The sequence below is a fragment of the Heloderma suspectum genome, chromosome 7, assembly GCF_057233095.1.
Source record: "Heloderma suspectum isolate Gila_16-S chromosome 7, 16-S_ref, whole genome shotgun sequence".
Classification (NCBI taxonomy): domain Eukaryota; kingdom Metazoa; phylum Chordata; class Lepidosauria; order Squamata; family Helodermatidae; genus Heloderma; species Heloderma suspectum.
The window spans coordinates 10,382,614-10,409,805 of NC_139464.1; the positions used below are offsets into that span (position 1 = coordinate 10,382,614).

At 45.5% G+C, this 27,192-nt stretch overlaps 1 protein-coding gene across 1 annotated transcript in view; it reads right to left on the reverse strand.

Moving 5' to 3' along the window:
* The window catches only part of SFMBT2 (Scm like with four mbt domains 2), a 98,819-nt gene that overhangs the window by 39,416 nt on the left and 32,211 nt on the right, over positions 1-27,192 (reverse strand). Inside the window, exons 5-8 of the mRNA XM_084809074.1 lie at positions 24,532-24,778; positions 14,635-14,732; positions 7,331-7,432; positions 4,852-4,999 (exon numbers count right to left, since the gene is read on the reverse strand). Coding sequence (XP_084665200.1) covers positions 4,852-4,999; positions 7,331-7,432; positions 14,635-14,732; positions 24,532-24,778 — 595 coding nt within the window. The remainder of the gene's footprint in view (positions 1-4,851; positions 5,000-7,330; positions 7,433-14,634; positions 14,733-24,531; positions 24,779-27,192) is intronic.

A 27,192-nucleotide genomic window follows, 5' to 3' on the forward strand; every position in this document is an offset into this window, starting at 1 on the left:
AACACAATGAATTTCTCATACATCCCCATTCACCCCACACTTCTGGTTCTGCACCAAAATCCAAATTAAGCTTAGTTTCAGCCTTCCCCGACTTGCCTCCCCCCCCCCCCGATGTATTGGATGGTAACTCCCATACCAACACATTGGACATGCTGGCTGGGAATTATGAGGATTATAGAATCATAGAATAGTAGGGTTGGAAGGGGTCTACAAGGCCATTGACTCCAACCCCCTGCTCAATGCAGGAATCCAAGTCAGAGCATCCCTGACAGATGGCTGTCCAGCCTCGTCTTGAATGCCTCCAGTGTGGGAGAGCCCACCACCTCCCTAGGTAATTGGTTCCATGGTCGTATTGCTCTAACAGTCATGAAATTTCTCCTGATGTTCAGCCAGAATCTGACTACCTGTAACTTGAGCCCATTCTTCTATGTCCTGCATTCTGGGATGATCAAGAAGAGATGCTGGCCTTCCTCTCTGTGACAGCCTTTCATGTACTTGAAGAGCGCTATCCTATCTCCCCTCAGTCTTCTCTTCTCAAGGCTGAAACATGCCCAGTTCTTTCAGTCTCTCCTCATAGGGTTTTGTTTCCAGTCCCCTGATCATATTCGCTGTCCTCCTCTGAACCCTCTGCAGTTTGTCTGCATCCTTCTTAAAGTACAATATTAACAATATATTCATAGAATCATAGAATAGTAGGGTTGGAAGGGCCTGGAAGACCATCAAGTCCAACCTCCCTGCTCAATGCAGGAATATAAATCAAAGCATCCCCGACAGATGGCTGTCCAGCCTCATCTTGAATGCCTCCAGTGTGGGAGAGCCCACCATCTCCCTAGGTAAGTTGCCACCCAACACATCGGGCGGGGGGGGGGGAGCAAATTGGGGAAGGTGCTTTATTTGTTTAGTCATACTTTCAACTCTTTGGGAAACCAAGAAAGGTTTAGATAGGGCTGCCACTGCCAGGCAATTTCCCATCTGGAGACTTTCTGAGCTTTAATGGCATTACAAGTCCTCTGACCATTGTTCTGGCTTTACCAATTGTCATTCATTATGCGGGGGAGAAGTGTAGGAACACCTGCGCAGCCTGTGCGCTATTTGGCAATGTTGCCAACGCCCCCTTTAAGCAGAAGAGTGGCTTGCCACGTTGGCAGCTGGAACTGCCCCTGCATCCACATCAAACCTCCTGCTTGAGTGCACTGATGGTCTGTCTTCCACCAATGCGCGCATTGCATCTTTGGATGGAGGCCATGCCCTAAATGTTGGCAAGCTATCCTCTTGTCAAGCGTAAGTATTTTTTATTAATTATAGTTATAACCACCCCAAATCCATGCGCTACAGAAGACTTGCTGGCATTAAGTTGTAGCACAGCGCATAGCTGAACATCCCGCAAATGTGATACTCCTTGAGTAAATGGAAGTGTGTTTTCCTCTTATCAGCTCAAAAAGTGGGACAAATGCTGCTAATGTTTAAGGGAAAAGGAGATCTATGCATCTAACTTTAGAAATATAAACATTGCCAACTCTGTGCTTACATACAGTGGCAGCTAACGGATATTCATTTGCTGGCTGGCACCAAACAGAAAAAACACAGGGCTATTTCTGTCCCTGGGGAATCTACACAACTCTTCTCACTGTTTAGAGTATGCTTGTTCTTTACTATTAATCTGCCTTAGAAAAGGCTGAAGGTGAAAGGGAGAAATTCAGTGAGAAACATGCAGTCTAATCTCCTCCCCCAATCGGGCCGTGCTGGTATAATAGGGCAGAATTTATTTGTTTGTTCATTGCATTGAGGTCTCACCAATTCCTCCAACGAGCTCAAGGTGGTATACATGCTCTCCCACACTGGAGGCATTCAAGACGAGGCTGGACAGCCATCTGTCAGGGATGCTCTGACTTGGATTCCTGCATTGAGCAGGGGGTTGGACTCGATGGTCTTGTAGGCCCCTTCCAACCCTACTATTCTATGATTCTATGCTTCTTTTTCCACCCCACATTTTATCCTCACATTGCCCCTGCAAAGTAGGTTAGGATGAAAGATCATGACTGGTTCAAGGTCACTTGGTATACTTGATGGCTAAGGGAGGATTTGAACTCAGATCTCTGCGTTTGTATCCAGTGCTTGTGCATGGAATCACCTTAGCCTAGCACGTACCCATTCACTCACAGGTTGCAAAAACAAGACACTAGGAAAAATCCTTTTCTGCCTGAACCACTGGAAGGCCAATACTGGTCACAATGGACAGTTCATGGCTGCCGTCTGGCTCCCAAGAGCAGCTTTTCCCATTACGGCGCCCTCCAGATCTTTTGGAATACAATGACCAGCATTCCTGGCCATTGGCCATGCTTTCTGGGGCTGAGGGAGCTGAAGTCCAAAATACCTGGTGAGAACTAGGTTGGGGACACCTGCACTAGAACGTTGCATAGGAGTCCCCATACATATCTGTCAGGGTGGACACTGAGCCCATAGAACCTCAGAGCAGTTCTGATTCTGAGGAGGAGCAGCCGTCCGCTCATCCCTGCCAGGCCCTGCAGCTGGCAGAGATTCCTCCTGCTGGCATTCCAGAAATAGATAGCGGTCCTGGGAGTGAAAGAGCGCGGGAGGAGGGCTGGCTGGATGCTTAATGCAAACGCAAAGAGCGACGAGCTATGGAGGGTGTGGAAAGGAGGCGTAGCGCCCATTTGGCGCGCAAGCAATGGTCGCGTCCAGAGGACCCAAGGGAAAAGCGGAGGGACTCTCCCTAGCCCATAAGTTCAGGGTCTGCAAGTGATCCTCGTTCAAACGGGGACCATCTGTTTCCAACCCGGGGCATAAGTCGATCTGCTGTTCACAGCTTAGTTGCTGGTGATAGAGTTATTAAGTTGTAAAAGGAATAAAGCCTTGAAAAGAATCCTTTGTCTGTGTCTGGAGTTGGCTACTGGAGTAGACTAAAAGAGGCCGGCTAGGGCCCCCTGACAATATCAGAGAGTCACCTTTTCCCAGGAGATGCTAAAGCCGAGGCTGCAATGCGTGGGGGAGAGAACCCACGGGAAATGGGCAGCATCACGAGCTTAGCAGCTGCTGTGGGGACACCACAGTTTCTCAACTGTGCTGCGTTCCAGAGGGGTAGCCGTGTTCATCTCTTTCAGCAAACACAAAAACACAATGAACCATTTTGTGTATGGGGCGGCCCATCCATAGAAGCGAACTAGGTGGTTGCCTAGGGCGCCAACTTAAGTCAGGCACCAAATTCAAGGAAAAAAATAGAGTAAAAAAACACAAATAAAATAATGCCTGCTTTTCAGACCCGGTCCTCCCTCAGGCAACACGGGTTATGCTTGTGCGCCACTGCTGTCCCCAGTTGGAGGCAGGGAGTAAAAAGTTCCCCCGAGCGCAGCCGCTTTCTTTGCCCTCGGAGGGCTGAGCGAAGGGCTGGCAGCGCCTTGTTTGCCATGTCGGCCTGAGGATGCAACCGGGACCCTTCTTCCGGAGACCTCCCTGGGGCGTTGTGGAGGAGGCTTCTGTTCCTTCGCAAAGCAGATGGCTGTGCTCATCTCTTTTGCTGTTTTATTTATTTATTATATTTCTATACTGCCCCCATAGCTGAAACTCTCTGGGCGGTTTACAAAGATTAAAAACATTAAAAAAAATACAGTATACAGAGTTCAAAAGCCATTAAAATGAAAAAAAACATGCGAGCAGACAATATACACAAGAGAACATCTCTCCTCCCACAGGCAGCCCCTAAAAACATTGGGGGAAAGGGGACCTGGGGAGCGGAAGGCAGGCCAGATGGGGAAGCCCTGAGGGCCGCATCCAGCCCATGGGCTGGAGGTTTATTATTTGTGTACTTAACTAATTTATATTATTATTTATAATTTATTACAGTTCTAAACCGCCTAATAGCCAAAGCTCTCTGGGCAGTTTACAAAGATTAAAAACATTAAAAATACAGTATGCAGAGATCAAAAGCCATTTACATTAAAAAAAATACGCGAACAGACAATATGCACAAGAGAATATATATCTAACACAACTTCAAGCAATCTCAAAAGCAAACAACCATAACCATAAGACAATCCAGATCAATTAAAACTTTATCATATTTTATCAGACCCCCTGTGTGATACAGTGCTTAGTAAAAACAAACATTTTGGGCGCATTTTATTATAAATGATGATATTTTTGCTTCCGAAGATGCAGGGGCAGGGTGGGGGCTTGCCTCTTTATTAAATGGAAAATAGAGGCAAAATGTTTCCCAGTGTACCTAAAACCTCAGCCAAGATCTGCCCTTGGGGTTTGGGGATGCCAATTGCACGGTTCACCTAGGGTTCACTAGCTGCCAGGTGCTGTCAGCTAGTCCAGGGCCGCCCCTGTTTCACAATACTAGATCAGGGGTGTTGAACGTCTTTGAGCCCGAGGGCCGAATTCCATTTCCGAGAAGCTCTCGGGGGCTGCATTTCAGTGGTAGGCGGGACCGAAGGCAGAAGGGGGAGGGCCCGAAAATACAAGCAGATTTTAGGTTAAAGATCTTATTGCCAGTAACTAAGGGGCGGCATTTCAACCTTTTAGAATGGGGTGCAGACTGCACAAAAGCCAGGAAACCACCAATCTGTGGTCAGGGGAAAGTGCGTGGGACCAGGGGAAGGGGGAGTGGCCTCCTGGCCTGAGATTCCGCACCCTTGTAGAGGTTAGTGCAGCAAAAGAGCTGAGTTTTATACACCATATAAAACAATGGCTCCATCAGCTCTTTTGAAGCCTGTTGCTGGTCTCCAGTTCTGGGCTGCGCAATCCTGAAACTGTGATCGGAACAAATCAAAGCCACAGCAGCATGAGAATTGCAGGAGCAAGAGAGAGTTTCAGCAGAGAAATACTGACCTTTGGGAGGTGAAAGATGGATTCCATTTTTAAGGCACCACTGTACTGGCATAATCCCTAAGGAATCGGCATGGCAAAGCATCGCAGTTGCGCTCGCCTCTGGGCGGAGATCATCCATGGTTACTTGAACAAAATGGTTGTTAAAAACCTGAAGAAAACCAAATTGCTCGATCTTAGTGCTTTGAGGAAGTTCCTGCAGTGACACACATAGCTTTAGATCAGCCGACCCTGGACAAGGATAGATTGGCCACAGTGGTACATGCGCTAGTAGACTCAAGACTAAATTACTGCAATGCGCTCTATGTGGGGCTGCCCTTAAGGCTGCTCCAGAAGCTGGAGCTGGTGCAGAATGCAGCAGCTCAACTGTTGTCAGGAGCTGCCCCTTTTCAGCATAGAACTCCTTTGCTGAGGGAACTGCACTGGCTGCCTATTCACTACCGGGCCAGGTTTAAGGTTTTGATACTGGTGTACGAAGCCCTCAGCAACTTGGGATCAGGATACCCGAGAGAGCGCCTTCTCCCTTACCAACCTGCCCAGTCACTGCGGTCAACAGAGGGCATGTTCCTGGTGGTTCCATATGGGCCCATGGCTCAGCTGGAGTCCACCAGGAGAAGTCCCACCAGGACTTTGATTGGAGTTCACCAGTGTGATGCCCCCCTTTCTTTGGAACTCCTTGCCCCTGGAGGTCAGGCGGGCACCAACACTGTTGTTTCATGCACCTCCTGAAAACAGCACTGTTCCAGGTGGCATTCCGTAACTGACCAGCCACGTTTTTTTACTGGCATCCTGTTTTTTAAAAAAGCATAATTTTAATATGGTGCTTTAACCTTTTTATTCTTTTACTGCTTTATCTTTTATGTTTACCGCTCCAAAATCTATTTTAGATATGGAGCGGTATACAGATATTGTAAATAATAAAAAAAATAAACCTGCGGCCCTCAGACATGCTGGACTACAACTCCTATAATCACAGGCTGGGGAGCTGGGGGATGGGAGTCGTAGTCCAACACATTTAGAGCACAAGCTCTTTCGGGGAGCCAGTTGTTTGTTTCCTTTCATTTGACAGTAAAATGTTCCCACACGTTAAGGATACTCATTTCTCAAAGCAGATCTGCCATTTTCATGCCGGAGAGCCAAATCGTTGTTTGTGCGTCACCTCTGCATTGTCGTCGGCATTTGGCTCGATGGTGCAAACCCTTGCAGATCCATTCATACATTTCTCAAGCCTCCTTCCTGTTTAGCAATGTGCAGCTTTTGCAGTGCATGCAGAAAAACACAGGCATTCACAGAAACCCTACAAAGAACTCTGTTCCTTCACAGTGCTGTATATATTTTACTGAGAAGGTCTAAAATGTGGTGAATGTCAGCATCGACATATTGTCACCTACACAAGTCAATGCTAACAATTATGTTAAGCGACTGTCCATTTTACCCAGTGCATCTCTGAGGTTGTGGACACACACTGTAACATAAATATGACAATATACATAGTAACAGTACCAAGCACTGTGCTAATATCAAGACTAACTAAACCACCCCTAAACAGAAGTTATTAACACTTTTAAAACAGCAGCTCTAAGTTTCAGGGTTGATTCACGAGGTGTACACTTAAGCATGCACTTGAAAATGGGTGGATTTGTCATTGCCATTTCCATTTCATGCAGATCTCTTTTTTAATGGAAAAAAATCTGTACCTATTTTTGGGCGCACTTTGCTAATGGACGCATTCCCGGACCCGTGCCCCCAACGATGAAAGTGTGTTTGTGCACATTTTAGAAATGTATGCAGCAGGTTTTGTGCATTTTTTCAAATGTGTGCACGTTCTCAGACACTTTTTTCTTTCTTTCACAGAACACACCTCGAACCCAGAAATGTACTAATTTCTACCTGGAAATTGCAGCCGTTTCCGCATTTTGGTTCTGGGAGGTGCAGATCTGGAAAATCCGTTTTTAAAAACAACTCGACAGAGTGAATTTCTCACTCACCTCTATGAAAATGTAAATTGTGAAAAACAAGTGGGAACAAGAAGTATTTCCATTTGGGAGGAAGACTGGCTGTATTTTGAGGGACAAAACCTGGGTTTCCTTCTCCATCATGGGTGAAAAGGCACAGAGACTCATCCTTGTTTCTTACTACCCCCTCACATTTATATTTTACCACTGGGAACAAGAAAGCCCTGTTTTTCCCATGTCACCACCAATGCAACTGCACACTGCATGCGCATACCCACACACTGCTAGGGGCTGGGCACAGGGAATTAGAGGTCTGTGTGCACTTCCCATATGCCTATCTAGTGCTCCCTGCATGTGACATGTTAGGTGCACATGGTATGAAAGCAAAGTCTCCAGCTCTCATTCTTAGTGTGTGTTCCCCACCTGAAAAAATAGCTAGAAGAGGGGTGCTTTTTGGAAGGGGGAAACAGTCAAAAAGCTCAGAACTAACAATCCCAGCCTGTCTGTCTTCTCCTTAGATTTCTCACCTTAGATACGGTGGCAGGACAAATACTGGACAGCTCTCGCATATCCACCACCTCCAACTTCATTCCCACTGTGAACAAGTGGTTCCTCAAGTCGGCGTGATCCTACGAAACACAGGCAAAGAAGTCAGAGGTGCGGCCACTGCCATTCTCCACATCCTTTGAGATCTCCTAGAACTGTGTAGCATATTTGCCTCCCAGTCCACCCATGGCTGGCTCTGGACTGGTGGGACTGGAGCCTGAACACCAAATGAAGCAGATGTTTCGTTTGTTTCCCTACATGCCCACATTCTAATGTTTCAGCATGGGCAGACATTTTTATCAAGAGATGCTGGCAAAGTTCAGGGGCTTGTCAAACCTGCCTCAAATGAGAGGCGAGCTTTTAGAGTTCTTGTTTTCTTCTCAGGTCTCAAACAAAATCATCCTCAGCAGTCCTTCTCTGTGAGCCCCTGCCGAAAGGAGTGAGGCGGGTGGCTACCAGGAGGAGGGCCTTTTCTGCTGTGGCACCCCAGCTGTGGAATGAGCTCCATAGAGAGATTTGCCTGGCACCTATGTTGTAGTCCTTCTGGTGCCAGCTGAAGACCTTATTATTCTCCCAGTATTTTAGCATTTTAGCTTCCTAGTCTTGTAGCTATGGTGTTTTAAATCTGTATTTTAAATCTTTGCATTGCTGCTAGGTTTTCTTCTGGTTGTACTGTTATATTGTGGTTTTAAGCTTTCATATTTTACATTGTTTTATGCTGCGCTCTGTGGTTTTAATTTTTGTGAACCAGCCAGAGAGCTTTGGCTAGTGGGCGGTATAGAAATTAAATAAACAAACAAACAAACAAATAAATAAAATTGACCGCTACCTCTCATGAATGACAGGTCATGCAGTCTGCATAGCTGGAGTCCTAAAGTGGAAGGTGGGGGAAGTACTCACCATTTCTAGGGACACTGTCTCACTCCCACTTGGGCGCTATAGTGCTACTTCAAGATAGCAGGAAGTTACCATATGGACAGTCCCTAACTCAGGGATGGAGAACTTCTTTCAGCCCCGGGGCCAAATTCAATTTTAAGGAAGCTCTCGGGGGCTGCATCCCAGCGGTGGGTGGGACCAAAGGCAAAGAGACTGGGGTCAAAAGTACAAAAAACCACCAGCTTATTGTAGCTTAAAGCTCTCACCGCCTGTAACTAAGCCTCGGGGAGGCGTTTTAGCCTTTTTAGAACAGGGGGGAAAACTGCACAACAGCCAGGGAACCAGCAAGTAGTTGATGGTTGGGGTTAGGGGGAGGGGTTAAAGGAAAGGGGGTGTGGCCAAGTGGGGAACCCTGGATGACCAAACTGGGATCCTAGGAGGGCTGAATTTGGCCCCGTGGCCTGAGGTTCTCCACCCCTGCTCCAAGGGACCTCAAATGGATAACCTCGGCAGAAAGAAAACCGACATTTGTAGCAAACCGCAGCACAAGCAGCTGTTTGGGATGCCACAGCTGAAGCAGCCTGCCTGCTCGTGACAGGGCCATGTTTTCCTTTCTTCATGCCCTTGTCATGAGAGTTAGAAACCTGGCTGGGCTTTCAAATGAAAGCTGAGTTTTCAGTCCTCTGTGCAATTTGAAGGATTCTATGCCAAAGGATACACAGTTCACCCTTCCAAGGCCAGATTGTGACTGTGCTATACCGAGTTCCTCTGATTATTTGTGTGGTTTTCCTCAACCCCAGCTGAAAAACAATCACTTCCAACTAGCTGGTTCTAATCAAAGAAGGAGAGTGGCTTCCACCACCGACCAATGCAGAAGCAATAGTAAATAGGATTTCAATTATAGTAATTCCACGGCCCATTCTTCATAGGAGCCAAGCATTTTTGAAAGCAGTAACATCAAGCCTCCACTAAGAGTTACATTGTAGAATATTTGTAAGATACCCTGAACTTGTTTGCAATTCATCTCCTCCTCCTTTTATTAAACTTGCAGAGTTTTCCATACTGATGTAACCTGACTGCAGAGAGCCAGAATTCACTAGCAAGAAGGTTCAATGTGAGAAAATGTACTGCTTTGACAGACATGGCTGGCAGGAAACTCAGTTCTAGGCAACGACAAAACGGGGAAAGGCAAGTCATGGGAAACAGCACTCCGTTTGGAGAAGAAGTAGCCATGAAAGTAATATTAACTTTTAATTAATACATGTTTATTCTAATCCATTTGTCCACCCTTCGGGCCCTCAAAGATAGATGAAATACTTGAAACCTTAAAAAAATATAACAAAACGGCAAAAATGTAATGAAACAAGAAACAGCCTATCTAGTAAAAGATTGACACCAATTATCAAACCCATCCTAGAGTATCTGGCAAAGATATCATTCTCCAAGTAAAGATAATGGGGAGAGCTCATCACTCACAGTTTGACAACAGAGCAGAGCACAGATTTTGCATGTCCATGGTCCATCTCAGGTACTGAGGTTGAAAATGTTGGTCTAAGACCTTGGAGAGAGGCTGCCAACCAGAGTGGCCAGTACTGGGGTAGATGGACCAGTACAGGGACATTATGATTTGGTATTAGGCAGCATTGTACGTTCAGTGTGATATTTGGATGACTGGAACTCCCTTCCCCTTCATGGATCACTGCCTTATTGTGGCGAAGGGGCTTGCGTAACTCAGTGAAGCCATAAGCTATGCCGTGCAGGGCCACCCAAGACGGACAGGTCATGGTGGAGAGTTCTGACAAAATGTGGTCCACTGGAGAAGGAAATGGCAACCCACTCCAGTATTCTTGCCAAGAAAACCCCATGGAACGTATCACACGGCTAAAAGATATGACGCTGGAAGATGAGCCCCTCAGGTTGGAAGGTGTCCAATATACTACTGGGGAAGAGCAGAGGGAATTTCCAAGTAGCGCCAGAAAGAGTGAAGTGGCTGGGCCAAAGCTGAAAGGACACTCAGCTGTGGATGTGTCTGGTGGTAAAAAGAAAGTCCGATGCTGTGAAGAACGATATTGTTTAGGAACCTGGAATGTAAGATCAATGAATCAAGGTAAGCTGGAGGTGGTCAAACATGAGATGGCAAGATTGAACATCGACATCTTGGGAATCAGCGAACTAAAATGGACAAGCATGTGCTAATTTAATTCAGGTGACCATCATATCTACTACTGTGGGCAAGAATCCCGTAAAAGAAATGGAGTAGCACTCATAGTCAACAAAAGGGTGGGAAAAGCAGTACTGGGGTACAATCTCAAAAACAATAGAATGATCTCGGTACGAATCCAAGGCAAACCATTCAACATCACAGTAATTCCAGTCTATGCCCCAACCACTGATGCCGAAGAAGCTGAGGTTGATCGGTTCTATGAAGACCTACAATACCTTCTAGAACTAACACCAAAAAAGATGTCCTCTTCATCATAGGGGATTGGAATGCTAAAGTAGGAAGTCAAGAAATCACTGGGATAACAGGCAAGCATGGCCTTGGTGTACAAAATGAAGCAGGACAAAGGCTAATCGAGTTTTGCCAAGAGAACACGCTGATCATAGCAAACACTCTTTTCCAACAGCACAAGAGGCGACTCTACACATGGACATCACCAGATGGTCAATATCGAAATCAGATTGATTATGCACTTTGCAGCCAAAGATGGAGAAGCTCTACACAGTCAGTAAAAACAAGACCTGGAGCTGACTGTGGCTCAGATCATGAGCTTCTTATCACAAAATTTCGGCTGAAATTGAAGAACATAGGGAAAACCACTAAACCATTCAGGTATGACCTAAATCATATCCCTTATGAATATACAATGGAGGTGAGGAATAGATTTCAGGGATTAGACCTGACAGACAGAGTACCAGAGGAACTATGGACGGAGGTCCATAACATTGTTCAGGAGGCAGCAACGAAATCCATCCCAAAGAAAAAGAAATGCAAGAAAGCAAAGTGGCTGTCTGAGGAGGCTTTACAAGTAGCTGAGGAAAGAAGGGAAGCGAAAAGCAAGGGAGAAAGGGGAAGATATACCCAACTGAATGCAGATTTCCAGAGAACAGCAAGGAGAGACAAGAAGACCTTCTTAAATGAACAATGCAAAGAAATCGAAGACAACAATAGAATGGGAAAGACTAGAGATCTCTTCAGGAAAATCAGAGATATCAAGGGAATGTTTTGTGCAAAGATGGGCATGATAAAGGACAAAGAAGGCAGGGTCCTAACAGAAGCAGATGAGATTAAGAAGAGGTGGAAAGAATACACAGAAGAACTATACAGGAAAGATCTGAATGTCCCTGATAGCCATGATAGTGCAGTCACTGAACTTGAGCCGGACATCCTCGAGAGTGAAGTCAAGTGGGCCTTAGGAAGCATTACTAACAACAAAGCTAGCGGAGATGACAGTATTCCAGCTGAGCTATTTAAGATCCTAAAAGATGATGCTGTTAAAGTGCTGCACTCAATATGTCAACAAATTGGGAACACTCAACAGTGGCCACAAGACTGGAAAAGGTCAGTTTACATTCCAATTCCAAAGAAGGGCAATGCCAAAGAGTGTTCAAACTACCACACAATTGCGCTCACTTCACATGCCAGCAAGGTGATGCTCAAAATCCTACAAGCTAGGCTTCAGCAGGATGTGAACCGAGAACTACCGGAAGTACAAGCTGGGTTTCGAAGAGGCAGAGGAACTAGAGATCAAATCGCCAACATTCGTGCATCATGGAGAAAGCAAGAGAATCCCAGAAAAACATCTCTTTCTGCTTCATTGACTATGCTAAAGCCTTTGATTGTGTGGATCACAACAAACTCTGGCAAATTCTTAAAGAGATGGGTGTACCAGACCACCTTACCTGTCTCCTGAGAAACCTGTACGAGGGTCAAGAAGCAACAGTGAGAACCAGACATGGAACAACCGAGTGGTTCAAAATCGGGAAAGGAGTACGACAAGGCTATGTATTGTTGCCTTGCTTATTTAACTTATATGCAGAGTACATCATGAGAAATGCCGGGTTGGATGAATCACAGGTCGGAATTAAGATTGCCGGGAGAATTATCAACAACCTCAGATACGCAGACGATACCAACCTAATGGCAGAAAACGAAGAGGATCTAAAGAGCCTCTTGTTGGGGGTGAAAGTGGAGAGTGCAAAAGCTGGTTTGAAACTCAACATTAAAAAAACGAAGATCATGGCATCTGGCCCCATCACTTCCTGGCATATAGAAGGGGAAGAAATGGAAGCAGTGACAGATTTTACTTTCTTAGGCTCCAAGATCACCACAGACGGTGACTGTAGCCATGAAATTAAAAGACGCTTGCTCCTTGGGAGGAAAGCTATGGCAACCCTAGACAGCATAGTAAGAAGCAAAGACATCACCTTGCCGACAAAGGTTCATATAATCAAAGCTATGGTTTTCCCAGTAGCAACGTATAGCTGTGAGAGCTGGACTATAAGGAAGGCTGAGCGCCGAAGAATCGATGCTTTCGAACTGTGGTGCTGGAGAAGACTTCTTACGAGTCAGTCCATCCTAAAGGAAATCAACCCTGAGTGCTCATTGGAAGGACAGATACTGAAGCTGAAGCTCAAATATTTTGGCCACCTAATGCGAAGAGAAAACTCCCTGGAAAAGACCCTGATGCTGGGAAAGATTGAAGGCAAAAGGAGAAGGGGACAGCAGAGGATGAGATGGCCAGATAGCATCACCGATGCAATGAATATGGACTTGAGCACACTCCGGGAGAGAGCACAGGACAGGAAGGCCTGGAGTGCTATGGTCCATGGGGTCATGAAGAGTCAGACACGACTGAACGACTGAACGACTGAACAACAACAACTCCCTCAGTCATGCATTCAACTGCATGGTTAAACTACAGAATTTGTTACCACAAGTTGTAGTGGTGGCCACCAACTTGGGTGGATTTAAAAAAGGATTAGACAATTTCTTGGAGGCGAAGGCTATCAATGGCTACTAGTCACAGGAGCTATATGTTACCTCTAGGATCAGAGTCTGTATGCCAATGTACACCAGTTGCTGGAGAACACCAGTGGGAGGGTGGTCTTGCATTCATATTCTGCTTGCGGGCTTCCCATGGGCAACTGGTTGGCCACTGTGGGAGCAAGATGCTGGACTAGATAGGACTTTGGTCTGATTCAGCATGGCTCTTCTTCCATTTTTATTTGCCTTCCCTCAGTCAAACAGTAATAATTTAGGCACAAAAACTGCAATGTGGACAATTTTCCACTCTAACCTGGAATATACCAAGGCAAAGTTGGCTTCAACACAGCCTATGGGACACATCTGAGTTGCCAGGCATTCAAAATAGTGTGGTAAGAAGCATCCAACAAAGCTCCATGAAGACTGATTCCCCCTTTCTTGCTCCAAACCGAAACAGATCAGAATTTGATAAGCCATCCAGGGATATAATACTACTACACCACTTAAGAACGTAAGAAGAGCCATAGAATCATAGAATCATAGAATAGTAGGGTTGGAAGGGGCCTACAAGGCCATTGAGTCCAACCCCCTGCTCAATGCAGGAATCCAAGTCAGAGCATCCCTGACAGATTGCTGTCCAGCCTCGTCTTGAACGCCTCCAGTGTGGGACAGCCTACCACCTCCCTAGGTCATTGGTTCCATTGTTGTATTGCTCTAACAGTCAGGAAGTTTTCCATGCTGGAAAAGTGATCCATGCTGGATCAGACCAAGGGTCCATCTAGTCCAGCATTCTGTTCACACAGTGACTATCCAGCTGCCTGTGGGAAACCCACAAGCAGGACATGAATGCAACAGCACCCTCCCACCCATGTTCCCCAGCAAGATAGGGTACACAGGCATACTGCCTCTGATACCAGAGGTAGCAGATAGCCATCAGGACTAGTAGCCATGGACAGCCTTCTCTTCCAGGAATTTTCTAACACCCTTTTAAAGCCATCCAAATGGGTGGCCATCACTATGTCTTGTGGTAGCGAATTCTATGTTTAACTATGTGCTGTGTGAAGTCCTGCCTTTTATCTGTCCTGAATTTTCCACCAATCAGCTTCATGGGATGACCCCATTGGGTTCTAGTATTACGAGAGAGGGAGAAAAGTGCCTCCCTATCCACATTCTCCACACTGTACATAATTCTATACACCTCTATCATGTCTCCCCTTACTTGCCCTTTTTCTAAGCTAAACAATCCCAGATGTTGTAACCTTTCATCATAGGGGAGCTGCTCCATCCCCTTGACCATCTGAGTTGTCCTTTTCTGCACCTTTTCCAATTCAACAATGTCTCTTTTTAGGTACGGTGACCAGCACTTGTTTAAACTGGTAGGTTTTTTAGTTGAAGGAAGGAAGGAATAGATAGATCTTTTACCTTAAACACTTCCATTGGGAGGGGAAACTTTGCTGACTCAATAAGAGATTTATCCAGAGCGGCTTGCCATTCAGACATGGTCTTCAGAGAACAGATTTCTACAACATCAGAAATTGCATGGATTTTTAAGCAAGCTGTACACATCCCATAATACTTTATTAAAAAGAATTAGGCTAGTCAATAACATTATAGCTCAATTCAGACAAACCTCTAAACCAGGGTTAGTTAACTTCTGGCTCTCCAGATGTTTTGGCTGACAACTCCCATCATCACTCACCATTGGCTATGCTGGCTAGGGCTGATGGGAGTTGTAGGCTTTTTTTAAGGCTATAAATCATTTTATGGAGGGAAGTGGCATTAGAATGAAACATTTCCTTCTAAGGCAGAAGTGGGGAACCTGTGGACCTCCAGATGTTGCTGAACTACAATGCCCATCAGCCCCAACAAGCATGGTCAATGGGGAAGCCTGATGTGAGTTGCACTCCAAGAACATCTGGAGGTCCACATGTTCCCCACCATTGTTTTAGGGTGACCTCATGACTCACAGCACCACCAACCCCTCAAAAGATGCACAGATTGCAGTGTGATGGAAGAGGTAATTGGCTATCCAACTAAGTCAGTGATTGTCATTATTTTTGAAACAGGAGGTACTTTGGCTCTAGGCGGCACCATTGCCAGGGCCACTAGGGGGGCTTTTCCTGGGCTGTAGGACCAGCAGCAATGCCAGAGACCTTTCAGGCCTCTCTTCCCCATCCCCCTCCACACTGTCCAAGAAAGGCCTCATTTGTCAGTCACCAGGCAGGCAAAGTCCAGCATGCTCATTCTTGATCCTTGGATGAGGAAAAATTGATATTTTTCTCATTACTGAGAGTGCTCTGCTCTACTCAGTGTGGCACAATCTCCCAGTACAGGTCCAAGTTGCTCCTTTTCTCTTGGCTGTGCAACCAATTTCCCCTCCACCTCCAGCACAGTACATCACTGCAGCTAGCCAATCACATTGCTCTTTGCTTCGTGGGCTCCTCTCCCCACAGCTAATTGGCTGATTATCCCTGTGTTTCCCTCTCCCTCCTCCACCACCTTACATCTGATGAGTGGCAGGTCTCTTGGCTCCCCACCTCCGAAACTTCCTCTGGTAGCCCAGATTCCAGCAGCCAACCCACTGCTGAAGCAAATGAGACAAAGTGAGAGAGCCCCTGCTGCGGGTTAGCAGCTACGGCAGAGTGGGGAATGGTGGAGAGCTGCACATGAGGAGATTAGGAGCTGCCAGTTGCCCTTGGGCCTTGCAGAGAAGAACACTTACCCAGCCTCTCTCAATCTGTCAGTAAATTTCTCTGCTAATGAAGACGAAAAGCAAACAGCCTTGGCCCTAAATACACTCACACTGTGCACTTACACTTTTTACCTGTGTGCAGCCAGCCTGTAGTGAAGACTTGCTTGCCGCTTGAACCTATCTTTGCAAATTGCTTGCAACTTGAACCTCTATTTGGAACGGTCTACCACTGGCTCTTCCTTTCAAAGAAAGGCAATGAACAGCAGGTCTCTAGGCTGGTTTAGTGCTCATTCCCTCTTCTCAAATGGAGCCTGGGAAGTGTAGTTCTGTGGGGGATGCGGAAGGCTTCCCAAAAATAGACCTGCAGTACTGCACCAAACTGCAACTCCCAGGATCCCTTGGAGGATGGATGGGACTAGTAGCAGAAGCTGCCAGGGTCAGAGAGAGGAATGCACAGACTGCTGTATAGCTACCACGGTGCCTACAGCAAACTGGAAAGTTCCCCAGAAGTGTCCCCAAAACAGAGCGGCTGTGTGTTCTATTTTACAGAGGACAATCCTCTCTTTGAAGATGACCTCTTTTGAAGGGTTGTCCTGTCCAATTCTGCTTTAACAATAAAGAAACATAGGAAACTGTTTCCCATCAACAGTTTTCACCTGGACAGCAGGCTGCACAGGGAGGCACACAGATGACCTAGTCGCAGTCATCCACACTATGATGAGAAGGACTGTATTTCTGTTTAAATGGTAAGAAATGTATAATAATTTTCATCTATACAAATACATTAGTGTATGAAAATTCTATGCAAATGTGGGTCCCCTTTTGTCCACTTTTTTAGGTAATTCTTAAATGGTCACTTTGCCCTAAGCTCTGCAGTGACTCTGCTTAGCTTGTGTCAGCCATTAACATCTTTTGACTTGGAAGCAGAGACACTTCCAGACTTTGTCTGGGCAACAGCAGCCTCCCCTGTGTCTGACGTCTGCATAAAAACCCCTGGCTTCTGACATGACTTAATGGGAGTTCCCCCGCCCCCAAGAGTAACGGCAACATGTGGGGGTGATTTCTGTTGGGATCATGGGTGTGGAGGGAAGGGTTAAGCCTCCACTCCCCACCTGTTTCAGCCCTAACGAAAATGGGGGGGGGGGAGTTAACCTGGGGATGGGAGAGAAATGTGTTCAGTTTGCATTTTAATTTTAATGCGAACTTACTTGCACTTTTGAACTACTATGTGAACTGAAACTCAATTATCCTTCAAAATGTGCATTATTCCAAATTTTGCAGTGGAGTTTTCTGATCAAAAAATACACACAAAAAACATTCAAAATGCATTATATTAGGAAAATTGCTTGCAAAAAAAGGTGTATATTAGGCAAGAATGTATTAAAAAATGCATCTATTCGGAGAAATGTGCACAAACTAAAAAAAAAAAAATTCTCAAAGTTTGGGAAGAACCAAGCTTAAGACTGGAGAAATTTGTAAAGTTCGAGATGAACCAAATTTATGATTGGAAAAATGAGAAACTGATAGATTCACCCCAGACTACCTGTGCCTATTATTAGATTTTTAAAACCCTGATGAATTACGCATTTAGCATCACATCTTGAGCCTTAATGCGTTGCCTCTGCTATGCAAAAACAAATGTGAGAATCAGCCATAGGAGTAGAAAAGACAGACAGATGGTGGTAGAATAACTACACTGAGTGTGAACATTGGAGCCAAGGTTTTATTTTATGTGATAAATGGATGTGGCTAGAATGATTGCACAGAAAACCCAATCAGCCGTCTAGGCCTGGGCCCAAGTCTGCCAGTGAAAACCAGCATAGCTCATACCCTCTTGGGATCTTAGTGGAGGAAAACTCCTCTTCCATAGCTAATATATGTGATCCAGGTCATTGCTAGCAATCCAGTATGCTGCTTTATAATAAACCAATAAATCCGGCTTGTTGCTTGATACAAAGCAGCAAACGGCAAGTCTACGATTTGTTACTTATAAAGATTGCAAGTGCAGGAATGCTAGTGGCAAATGTATTAGTTTTGTTCCCTATTTCTGGGTGGGGGAAAAAGAGGGGAGAGGTAAGAAGCAGCCTCCCTCCCCTGTGATTGCCTCCACATTAAAGCTGGAAGGCAATTTTATGCACAAATCTTAACAGATTTAACATCTTACAAAGCGAGGGTTTGCAGACCTGCTCATTTAAAGAGTCTCTACGCTCACTATTATCACTCTGCGTCATCGCCAGACAAACATGAAGGAGGAGTCTACTTATGTGTTAATGCACACTTAAAGGGGGACATTCATCCTTCAAGGCGAAACTGACAACTGTTCTCGCACATAGTTAAGCAGGTAGTCAGCACCGGACATTTTCAGGCTGCTGCTATTGGGATCCTCGCAGGGCCCGATGGTGCCACCTGTTCCAGTCAGTGCTTTAGCTGGGGTGGGTCACCTGTCCTGCATCATCCCCAACAGGGGAAAGTGTGAGGTAGGTAAAGCTGGGGACTCGGCCAGTGCTGGGAAGTGTGGCCACTCTTCCAAGTGCTGGTCGAGTCCGCTCATGCGGCGCACACCACCCCCTTGGGCATGATGCATGCTGCACGACGCCAGGGACTCACCCGGTGCCAGGGGAAGCAGCTTTCTCTGTGCGGAGTTCCTTCCTCTGTGTTGAGAAAGGCATGGAACTTCTGGGATAGGGAGAGATTTTCCTCCTCCTGTTACAATATTAGAACCCAGTGGGGTCATCCCATGAAGCTGATTGGCGGGAGATTCAGGACAGATAAAAGGAAGGGCTTCTTCACACAGCGCATAGTTAAACTGTGGGATTCACTACCACAAGATGTAGTGATGGCCACCCATTTGGATGGCCTTGAAAGGAGATTGGACAAATTCATGGAGGTTAAGGTTATGGAGGGCTACTAGTGCTATGTGGCTATGTGCTATGTCCAGTACCAGAGGCAGTGAGCCTATGGACATCAGCTGCTGGGGAACAGGGGTGGGAGGGTGCTGTTGCACTCGTGTCCTGCTTGTGGGTTTCCTGGTCAAGAGCTACTGTAGTTGGCCAGTGTGTGAACAGAATGCTGGACTGGACGGAGCCTTAGTCCGATCCAGCAAGGCTCTGATGTTCGTGTGTGCTGGCTCAGCCATTCAGCTGGCACTCAGAAAATCTCAAATGATCCTAACGTATGAATGTGCAGGTTTGTAGGAACTCAATCCTGAGCTAAGCAAATGGCGTCTTGATATTTCTCGAATGGAAGCTGGCAAAAATTAACCACCATTACTCGATTTAATGCCATCCCTCACAAGAAATATGGAGACGGGTTGAAAGGCTTACTTAGCCCCCCCAAAAGCACAACGGGGAAGGCATTTCATTAAGATGCAGCTGTTCAGTTATGCTGTTGGCTTTATGGACAAAAAATGACAATACCGAAAGATGACATTCTCTGTTGCGAAATGGCCTTGCAGGTAATTTTGTCAAGTGCCTTCAGTGTTGATTCTGATTTAGGATAACAAGGGAGACACCATTACCGTGGCTGCCCACTCAGTGATGGCTGGTGGCTCTGAAGTCAGTGGGAGCTTCTGCACCTTGGATAGTTCCTTTAGAGTTCTGACTAGTTCTGACTGAAGCCCGGAGAAGATTCACCACCCCACTAACTTCAGAGCCACCAGCCACTAATGTGCCCAGGAATCAAACCTACTGACATGAAATAAGCCACAGCCTTCCCTGATCTGATGCTCTCCAAATCTTTTGGACTACAACTCCCAGAATTCCTGACCATTGGCCATGCTGGCTGGGGCTGATGAGAGTTGAAGTCCAAAACATCTAGAGGCCACCGTGTCAGAGAAGGAGGAAATAAGGGCATCCCTCCTGTTTGTGTACAAATCTGGGGAAAGCCTCAGAGGATGGAACCTCTTTCAGGGTGTGTGGGTTTGTGGACATTTGAATAGTTGCAGGTGGAATTTAACAAGAGCATCTAGGATTGTCAATTGACCAGAGATGGGGAAAAGTTGCCTGCATCAAGTTTCTGGTATTTGGGCAGGTTGTGAAGAAATAAGGATGGGCTGAAGCTGTACATCTTTGGTGAAAATACAGCTGTTGCACCAGGCTTCTCCCTCAGACCGGCTAGAAATGTTTGGGCTCAGACACCACCCAGGTACCAAGTTTTGGCGCCCCATGAGTGGCCAGCATTGCTAAGGGACCCAACAAACCCTTGATGTATTCGAGAGCTTCAGAGACCAATTTTATTGACTAAATTTACTAAATTATATACTGCTTTAACTGCTGTTATCCCATCAGTTTATAACATAAAGCATCTAGTAGAACAATGTAATTAAAAATACAGCTTTAAACCAACATGATTTATTTATTTGATTATTAACATTTATATACTGCCTTTTTTTTGCTTAAAAGCCACCAAGTTGGTGAACAACAATTGAAACAATAACACCTCAGCAATAAAAAACAAAACCATAAAAACCATAAAACATTAAAATAGCTACATGACTGAAAAGGCAGAGGGAACAATCCTATGGCCCCTAGAGAGCATCTGAGTGGCCATAGGATAGTTTGGATTCTCAGATCTGGGGTCAGAGACAGTGCTCAGAGCTCCAATCCCCCTCCCCCTTGCAGCCAGCATGGAAAGAACCACTTCGGCTGTCCCTCTGAGGTTGGGAACACAACCTCGGAGAGGGGGCAAAAGGAGTGTTTTGGTGGGTGGGGAGGGGAGGAGACTGGAGAGGCCAGGATATGAGCTATCCTGAGGCCTCCCCATCCTCCTTCCTTTCCCCTCCGAAATGCTTTTGCTAGATGGGCAAACAAGCCCATCTAGCGAAAATGTAGGGCAGGAGGATGGGGAGGCGAAGATCTCCTCTACCACACCCTGCATAGGATGACCGTAAGCTTCCAAGTTTGGAGGCTTATGATCATCGCAATAGGATTGCGTCCGAAATTTAAAAAGATGCGTCTTTGCCACCTTTTTAAAAGCTAGGTGAGGGGGGGCAATGGTAGTTCTTGAGCAAGCACATTCCATCGTTTGGGGGCAACACAGGAGAAAGCCCTTTCATACGTGCCTGGCAAACAGGCCTCTGCAGGTGATAGTGCCTGCACAGGACCTCAAGAGGACCTCTCCTGAAGATCTTAATACTCGGGCAGGTTCATGGTGAGACAGGCAGTGTCTTAAATACCCAGGTCCTAAGCAGTTTAGGGCTTTCAAAGTTAAAACCAACACCTTGAATTGAGCCTGGAAAGAAACTAGTAATCAGTGCAAGTCTTTCAAGTTAGGTGTAACATGGTCCCTGCTCACACACATCTCTGAAGACATACTAATGATGTAAGAGAAAGAAAAAAAGAAAGAAAAACCCGGCCACCAACTCTGCCAGTTTACATAAGCTTCCTTGTCTGGTCACCTGGAGGTGATTCTGACTCACCACAGGTGACCAGCTGTTTACAAGCCTACATTACTAGTATATTGGATGTGGCCAATATACTATTGGCCACATCCAATATACTTCACCTAGGAAAGCAGATCCACAAGTGGAAACTTATTTCTACACATGGGCCACATTAGCTGGATGGGGCATAAAAGCACTTATAACACTGTAAAACCAACAACAATTATAAAAGAAACTCCGATACCCAAATGGCTTTTTGTACCAAGGGCAGGTCGCCAGTATGAAATGTCAGCCAGTTACAAGCCCATTTAACAGTCAAGGCTCCAAACCAAATAAATCTGGAAACTGTAGTTCTGCAAAAGGTCTCTCTCTAGCCAAATATATTTAGAACTGTCAGGAAATGACAATTTTCAGGGTCCTTTGGAAGTAGGCCTTGATAGTTTTGCCACTGTTTGATTTTTGTTTATTCAGTCAGTCGCTTCCGACTCTTCGTGACTTCATGGACCAGCCCACGCCAGAGCTTCCTGTCGGCCGTTGCCACCCCCAGCTCCCCCAAGGTCGAGTCCATCACCTCCAGAATATCATCCATCCCTCTTGCCCTTGGTCGGCCCCTCTTCCTTTGGCCTTCCACTTTCCCTAGCATCAGCATCTTCTCCAGGGTATCCTGTCTTCTCATTATGTGGCCAAAGTACTTCAGTTTTGCCTTTAATATCATTCCCCCAAGTGAGCAGTCTGGCTTTATTTCCTGGAGTATGGACTGGTTTGATCTTCTTGCAGTCCACCGTTTGATAGCATCTCATAATTTGCTGCCTGAGGTGGAATGTCTGTTTCTTAATGGTAGCCCTGACCTTGCTTTCAGTAAAACATGTTGCGGATCATGGGCATGAAATATCTACACTTTACATCCCAATCCTATGTTCGTTTACTCAAAAGTAACTCCCATTGATCCTATGCAGGTTTATTCCCAAGTAGGTTTGCATGGGATTGAAACCTTCTTGTTTGAAGAAATGTTTGTATGAATTTAATACAGATATTGTCTTTACCCACCCCAATATATTGTTATGGATCTCCTGTCAGATTTCTGTGAATGGAACTATCACAGTGCATTGCCTTGAGGCAATACCTGGCCAGAACCTTGGACTTGACAAAGGAGTGTTAACAGCCTGGGATATTCATGGGGGCTAACTGTTAGATCTTGACACAGGGCCACTCTGGAATATTCTGGATAGGAAAAATCATCAGAAAAGCGGGCTGGGGCACACATTTCTTCCCTTTTAGCTGGTGTAGGGGAATGGTATAATCTGTGGGGGGCGGGGTGTTAGAGCTGGGTGAATCCATCAAGCTCGATTCCACTCAGGTTATTTTTCCGCTCTAAGTTCATTCTGTTCCACAACAGCCCCCCCACAAAAATTCATACGTATTCTTGTCTGCATTTCTCCAAACAGACCATTTTTGTGTGCGCACTGTTTCAAATGTATAGAGGGGTTGTACACACTTTTCCAGATGTACACATTTTTTGTATGCATTTTGAGGGAGGGGAATTCATCACAAACTTTGTTAAAGGAGAGATTTTGAGGTTGAACCACATAACGGTTTGTGTTTAGGTTCTGGAAGTGCAGATCTAGTTTGGGAGACACACACACACCAACACACACACACAGAGCTGAGCTTTGGACTCCGTAAGCATTTTGGGGGGCGGCTGTCTTTCTCTGGGGATCAGATGTGGCGCACTGGATTTGGCTTTCTTTTGGAATGTTTATGTTATGTATCCTGGGGAGGGGGGATTAGCATCATAGAATCATAGGGTTGGAAGGGACCTACAAGACCACTGAGTCCAACCCCCTGCTCAATGCAGGAAGCCTGATTCCCAGGTGGTCTCCCTTCCAAGTACTAACAATGACTGACCCTGCTTAGCTTCCGAGATCAGACAAGATCAGGCGCAGGTTAGTTATTTTTTGAGTTGGGAGTAGCAACAGTGGATGGAGCTTCTGCCAAGTTCTTCACTTCTGTGTATGCTGAATAAAGAACAGTTGTGTTTCAGGCCTGCTGAATCTTGGAGTCTTTCCTACTACCTATATAACATTTTGGGGGGCGATGAAGGTGGGATTTGAGAGCTATACAAGCAGCAAGGACTGTGAATCCAATTATACAGCTAACTGAAAAGCAGTCATCTAGGCCCACTTAAGAATTTGAACAACTCCTGTGCAAAAAATACCAAAAATAAAACGGCTGCTTTGGGACATATTGAAGAGTTTGATGTGAGTCAACCTGCTTCCTGGGATTCTTATTCAGAACGGCTTTCATTCTATCTGGAAGCAGAGATAGCTAATGCTGAACAAAAGCGAGCTGTGCTGTTAACTGTTTGTGGGCCACAGACATTTGCCATAATAAGATCCCCCACTGCTCTTGCCTCATCCAAAACTAAGACATCTGATGAACTTTTAGGGTTCACAAGTGCACTGTGAAAAAGGCACTTAAGCCGCATCCATACCCAGTCCCTGCTGTCAATCAACTCCTCACTGTTCCTGGTGGAGGGAAGGTCTTTGCAAAACTTGATCTGGCCCAAGCAAATCAACATTTGGCCTTTGATGATTCCACAGCAGATGCCCAACAATAACTAACCCACAATACCCCCCCCGATACATAACAGTTTAAGTTGTGCCTCCAGCTGAACCAACATATTAGTAAATGAGCACAAATATTACAAAACACCATAAGCCACCAGTGACGTCCTTCCAAAGGGAACCAAATTCTAATTCCCTGGAATTTGTCCCCTCTCACAGAAGAAGCGGGGTGAGTATAACAATACCATTTCTAGGAACAAATGCACATTAAAGTTTAATGGGAGGGAAGATGGTTTCAATGCAGGTTAAAACGGATCCTGGTTTTAAATGGGCAGCACAGAGCAGTTTAAACTTGCAACTGTAGCCCAAATGTGTCACCCTCCAGATGTTTTGGCCTACAACTCCCATCAGCCCTAGCCAGCATAGCCAATGGTGAGGGATCGTGGGAGTTGTAGGCCAAAAGACAAGTTGACCACCCCTGCCTTAGCCCCCAGTCCTGACATCAAAAGAGAATCAAAGAGAAGTTTGAGCAAAGCAAAATCACAATGTATTTTTCAAAAAATGATAAAAGTATGTGTCACTTGCAGGCAGGGAAGCTGCCCTTTAAAATAAAATTATTATTTTTGGACCATCAGTCTCTCTCTCTCTCTCTCTCTCTCTCACACACACACACACACATTTACCTGCAGGTGGATCCAGTCTGTATTTATTCTCTTGACACCAACCAACTGGCCGAAGTCTGTAATCCAAGTAAAACAACCACTGGTCATAGGATTCAGTCTCCTCCAATCCCACAAAGCGAAGGCGCAATCTTCCTCCAACATTCTCAAGAACACTAACTATCCAGTACTGAAAGGGATTCTGGGAATCCTGCAGCTCTATTAAGGAATCAACTGTAATGAGGTCTACAGGATTTTTCCCTCGCAGAGGCTGTTTGAATAGAAGCAAAACTCCTTATTTTAAACTTTATTTGAAGTCTTCTCACGGTAACAGACACAGCAGAAGATTATACTTTTTTTGTTGTTGATGATGATGATTTTCTTCACCTTTATCCCAGCTACACCAGCAGTCTCTCCTTCCTCCTAATTTTAACCCAGTCATGCATTCCAAGCACAAAAGCAAAAGAGAAACAGGAAGATAAACGAACTATGCTTGATTTCTCAACAATAATTCATTTCAAAAATGGCTCTTCTTGGTTTTTTTGGATTTACACAAGTGTGTTTATTCAAAAATTTCTAGGTGACAAGGATAGCAGTCCCAAAACCTTTTGGGTTGGTGGCCACATCTGGAATTTTGAGAGAGTGCTGCAGGTGGTTTCACAAAATGTCTGCTGGGGGGTTGCCCATTCATGAAATGGCTGCCATGGTGGGTTTCTCAGTGAAAGAGAAAATGTTTAAATCTTAAGAAATAAAAAGCAGGAGGGGCAGGGAGCATGGTGGGTGCCAAGAGATGTGTCAGGGGGCACAGTGGAGACCCCAGGAGAGGTGAGATTTAAATCTTCAGTTCACAAATTGACATTTAAGCATATGCATTCAGATTCTGGGTTTTGATTTCTGAATTAATTTCCATCATTTGAGAAACTATAACACTAACATTTGAGGAATACATTCAATAATTTCTAATTATAGCTGGGGTGCTGGTGCTTGTGAGATCATAAAAATTGTTCCTGAAATATAACTATCAAAGTATTCAAATCTTGGATTTGGAATTTTCAAAAGGTGACAAATTTCAAAGGTATCCTTTTTATCCCATTAAAGATACACATAACATCAGGGCATTTGCATGTTCAGAGCTTACAGGAAACCTATACAGATGTTAAAAGCAGGCAGAATGAACATGTGGCATAGGTTGGGAGTATATTCTGCTACCACAATGCATCCCCCCCCCCCAATATGCATTTAGGGTGCAACCCTATGCATGTTTAGACAGAAATAAGTCCTTCAACTCCCAGCATTCATCAGCCAGCCATGCTGGGTGGGGAATACTGGGAATTGTAGGGCTTTTCTCATCTAAATATGCATAGGATTGTGCCCTTATTTTATGTGTTGCCTGTAAAGGGCTGTTGACTTCAGAAGTTCCTGATACAAATGCTTAGACAAACATGACTGTTCTCCTTTCTGTCCCAAGTTAAAGTTAAAAATTGTGAGAATGCAGGACAACTCTTCCTTAGTCATATGAAAAAATTAGAAATAAGAGGCATCATTAAGATATCATGTTGTTTTTTAAAATCACTAGCTGTATTTTTGGAGAAGAATTTTGCCTACGTTCAACACTTCATAAACATAGCTGAGCTGTGAGTTGGATGTACATCTCAATACAGCAACTGGCAGCCCCAGCATTAAATCTGCCACCCCCTTAGGGGTTCCAGATGGTCGCCCTCCCCCTGTGGTGGTTGTGGTGAATAATAATAATAACAACAACAACAACAACAATAATAGATATTTTGCTGTCCTTTAACAGTATCCGAAAATTTGCTACTTAAGGTGGGCTTTCTCACCCTTCTTAATAGTAGAACCCGGCCATTTCAAGTAAAATTAGTTGCTGACTAGTTTTCGCCTTTACCAGCCTGGTTTCCACCAGATATTTGGACTACAATTCCCACGGCGGAGCATTCATTCATCAAGGCCCCACATTAAAGGCCAACCCAAGACCTTTTTCTTCCTGAGTTGAAGAACAAGATGGCGCCTGCCCCCCCCCCCCATCCCATGTACAGAAGCTGGCTGTACTGGCAGTTGAAACTTACTTCAACATTTGAGATGGGAAAGTGTCCGCACCACACCTGCAGCAGGCAAGTTCAGGGGGGCCATGTCAGGTTGTGTGGCATGCACAGCTCTGTCCTCCAACAGAAGGGAACCACTGGTGAGTTCAGGAGGAACAGCCAGAAGGCTGTTACTGCTGCCCTGCAGTATCTGCCATCTGGGACAATCGCCTCACCTGCCTACTGGCAGGGCCATCCCCACTCTGCAGTCTAAAATGGTGTGGCCCAGACACAGGTGATCCCCTCAAGAAGAACAAGGCCAACAGCTAGTATGTCATGGCGCCAAGGCAGACATTCTCAGCAGCATTTCCCCCAACTGGTTCTACCACAGTTGTGGGAAAGGGGATGGGGCCTGGACCCATATGCTATTATTCAGAAATGCACATAATCCTCCTTGAGTGACACCTGAATGCACCTTAAGACACAACTCTATGTTAAGATCCGCAGCCATGAAAAACATAGCTTCGGCAGTGTTAAGAAAAGCAAGACAGCTGCTGTTAATAACAGGCTCTGCCTAAAGCATTAATTTTCAAAGCAAAAGGACCCTTGAAAGAAGTGCTAGAGCTCAGACAGGCTCATTGCTAAA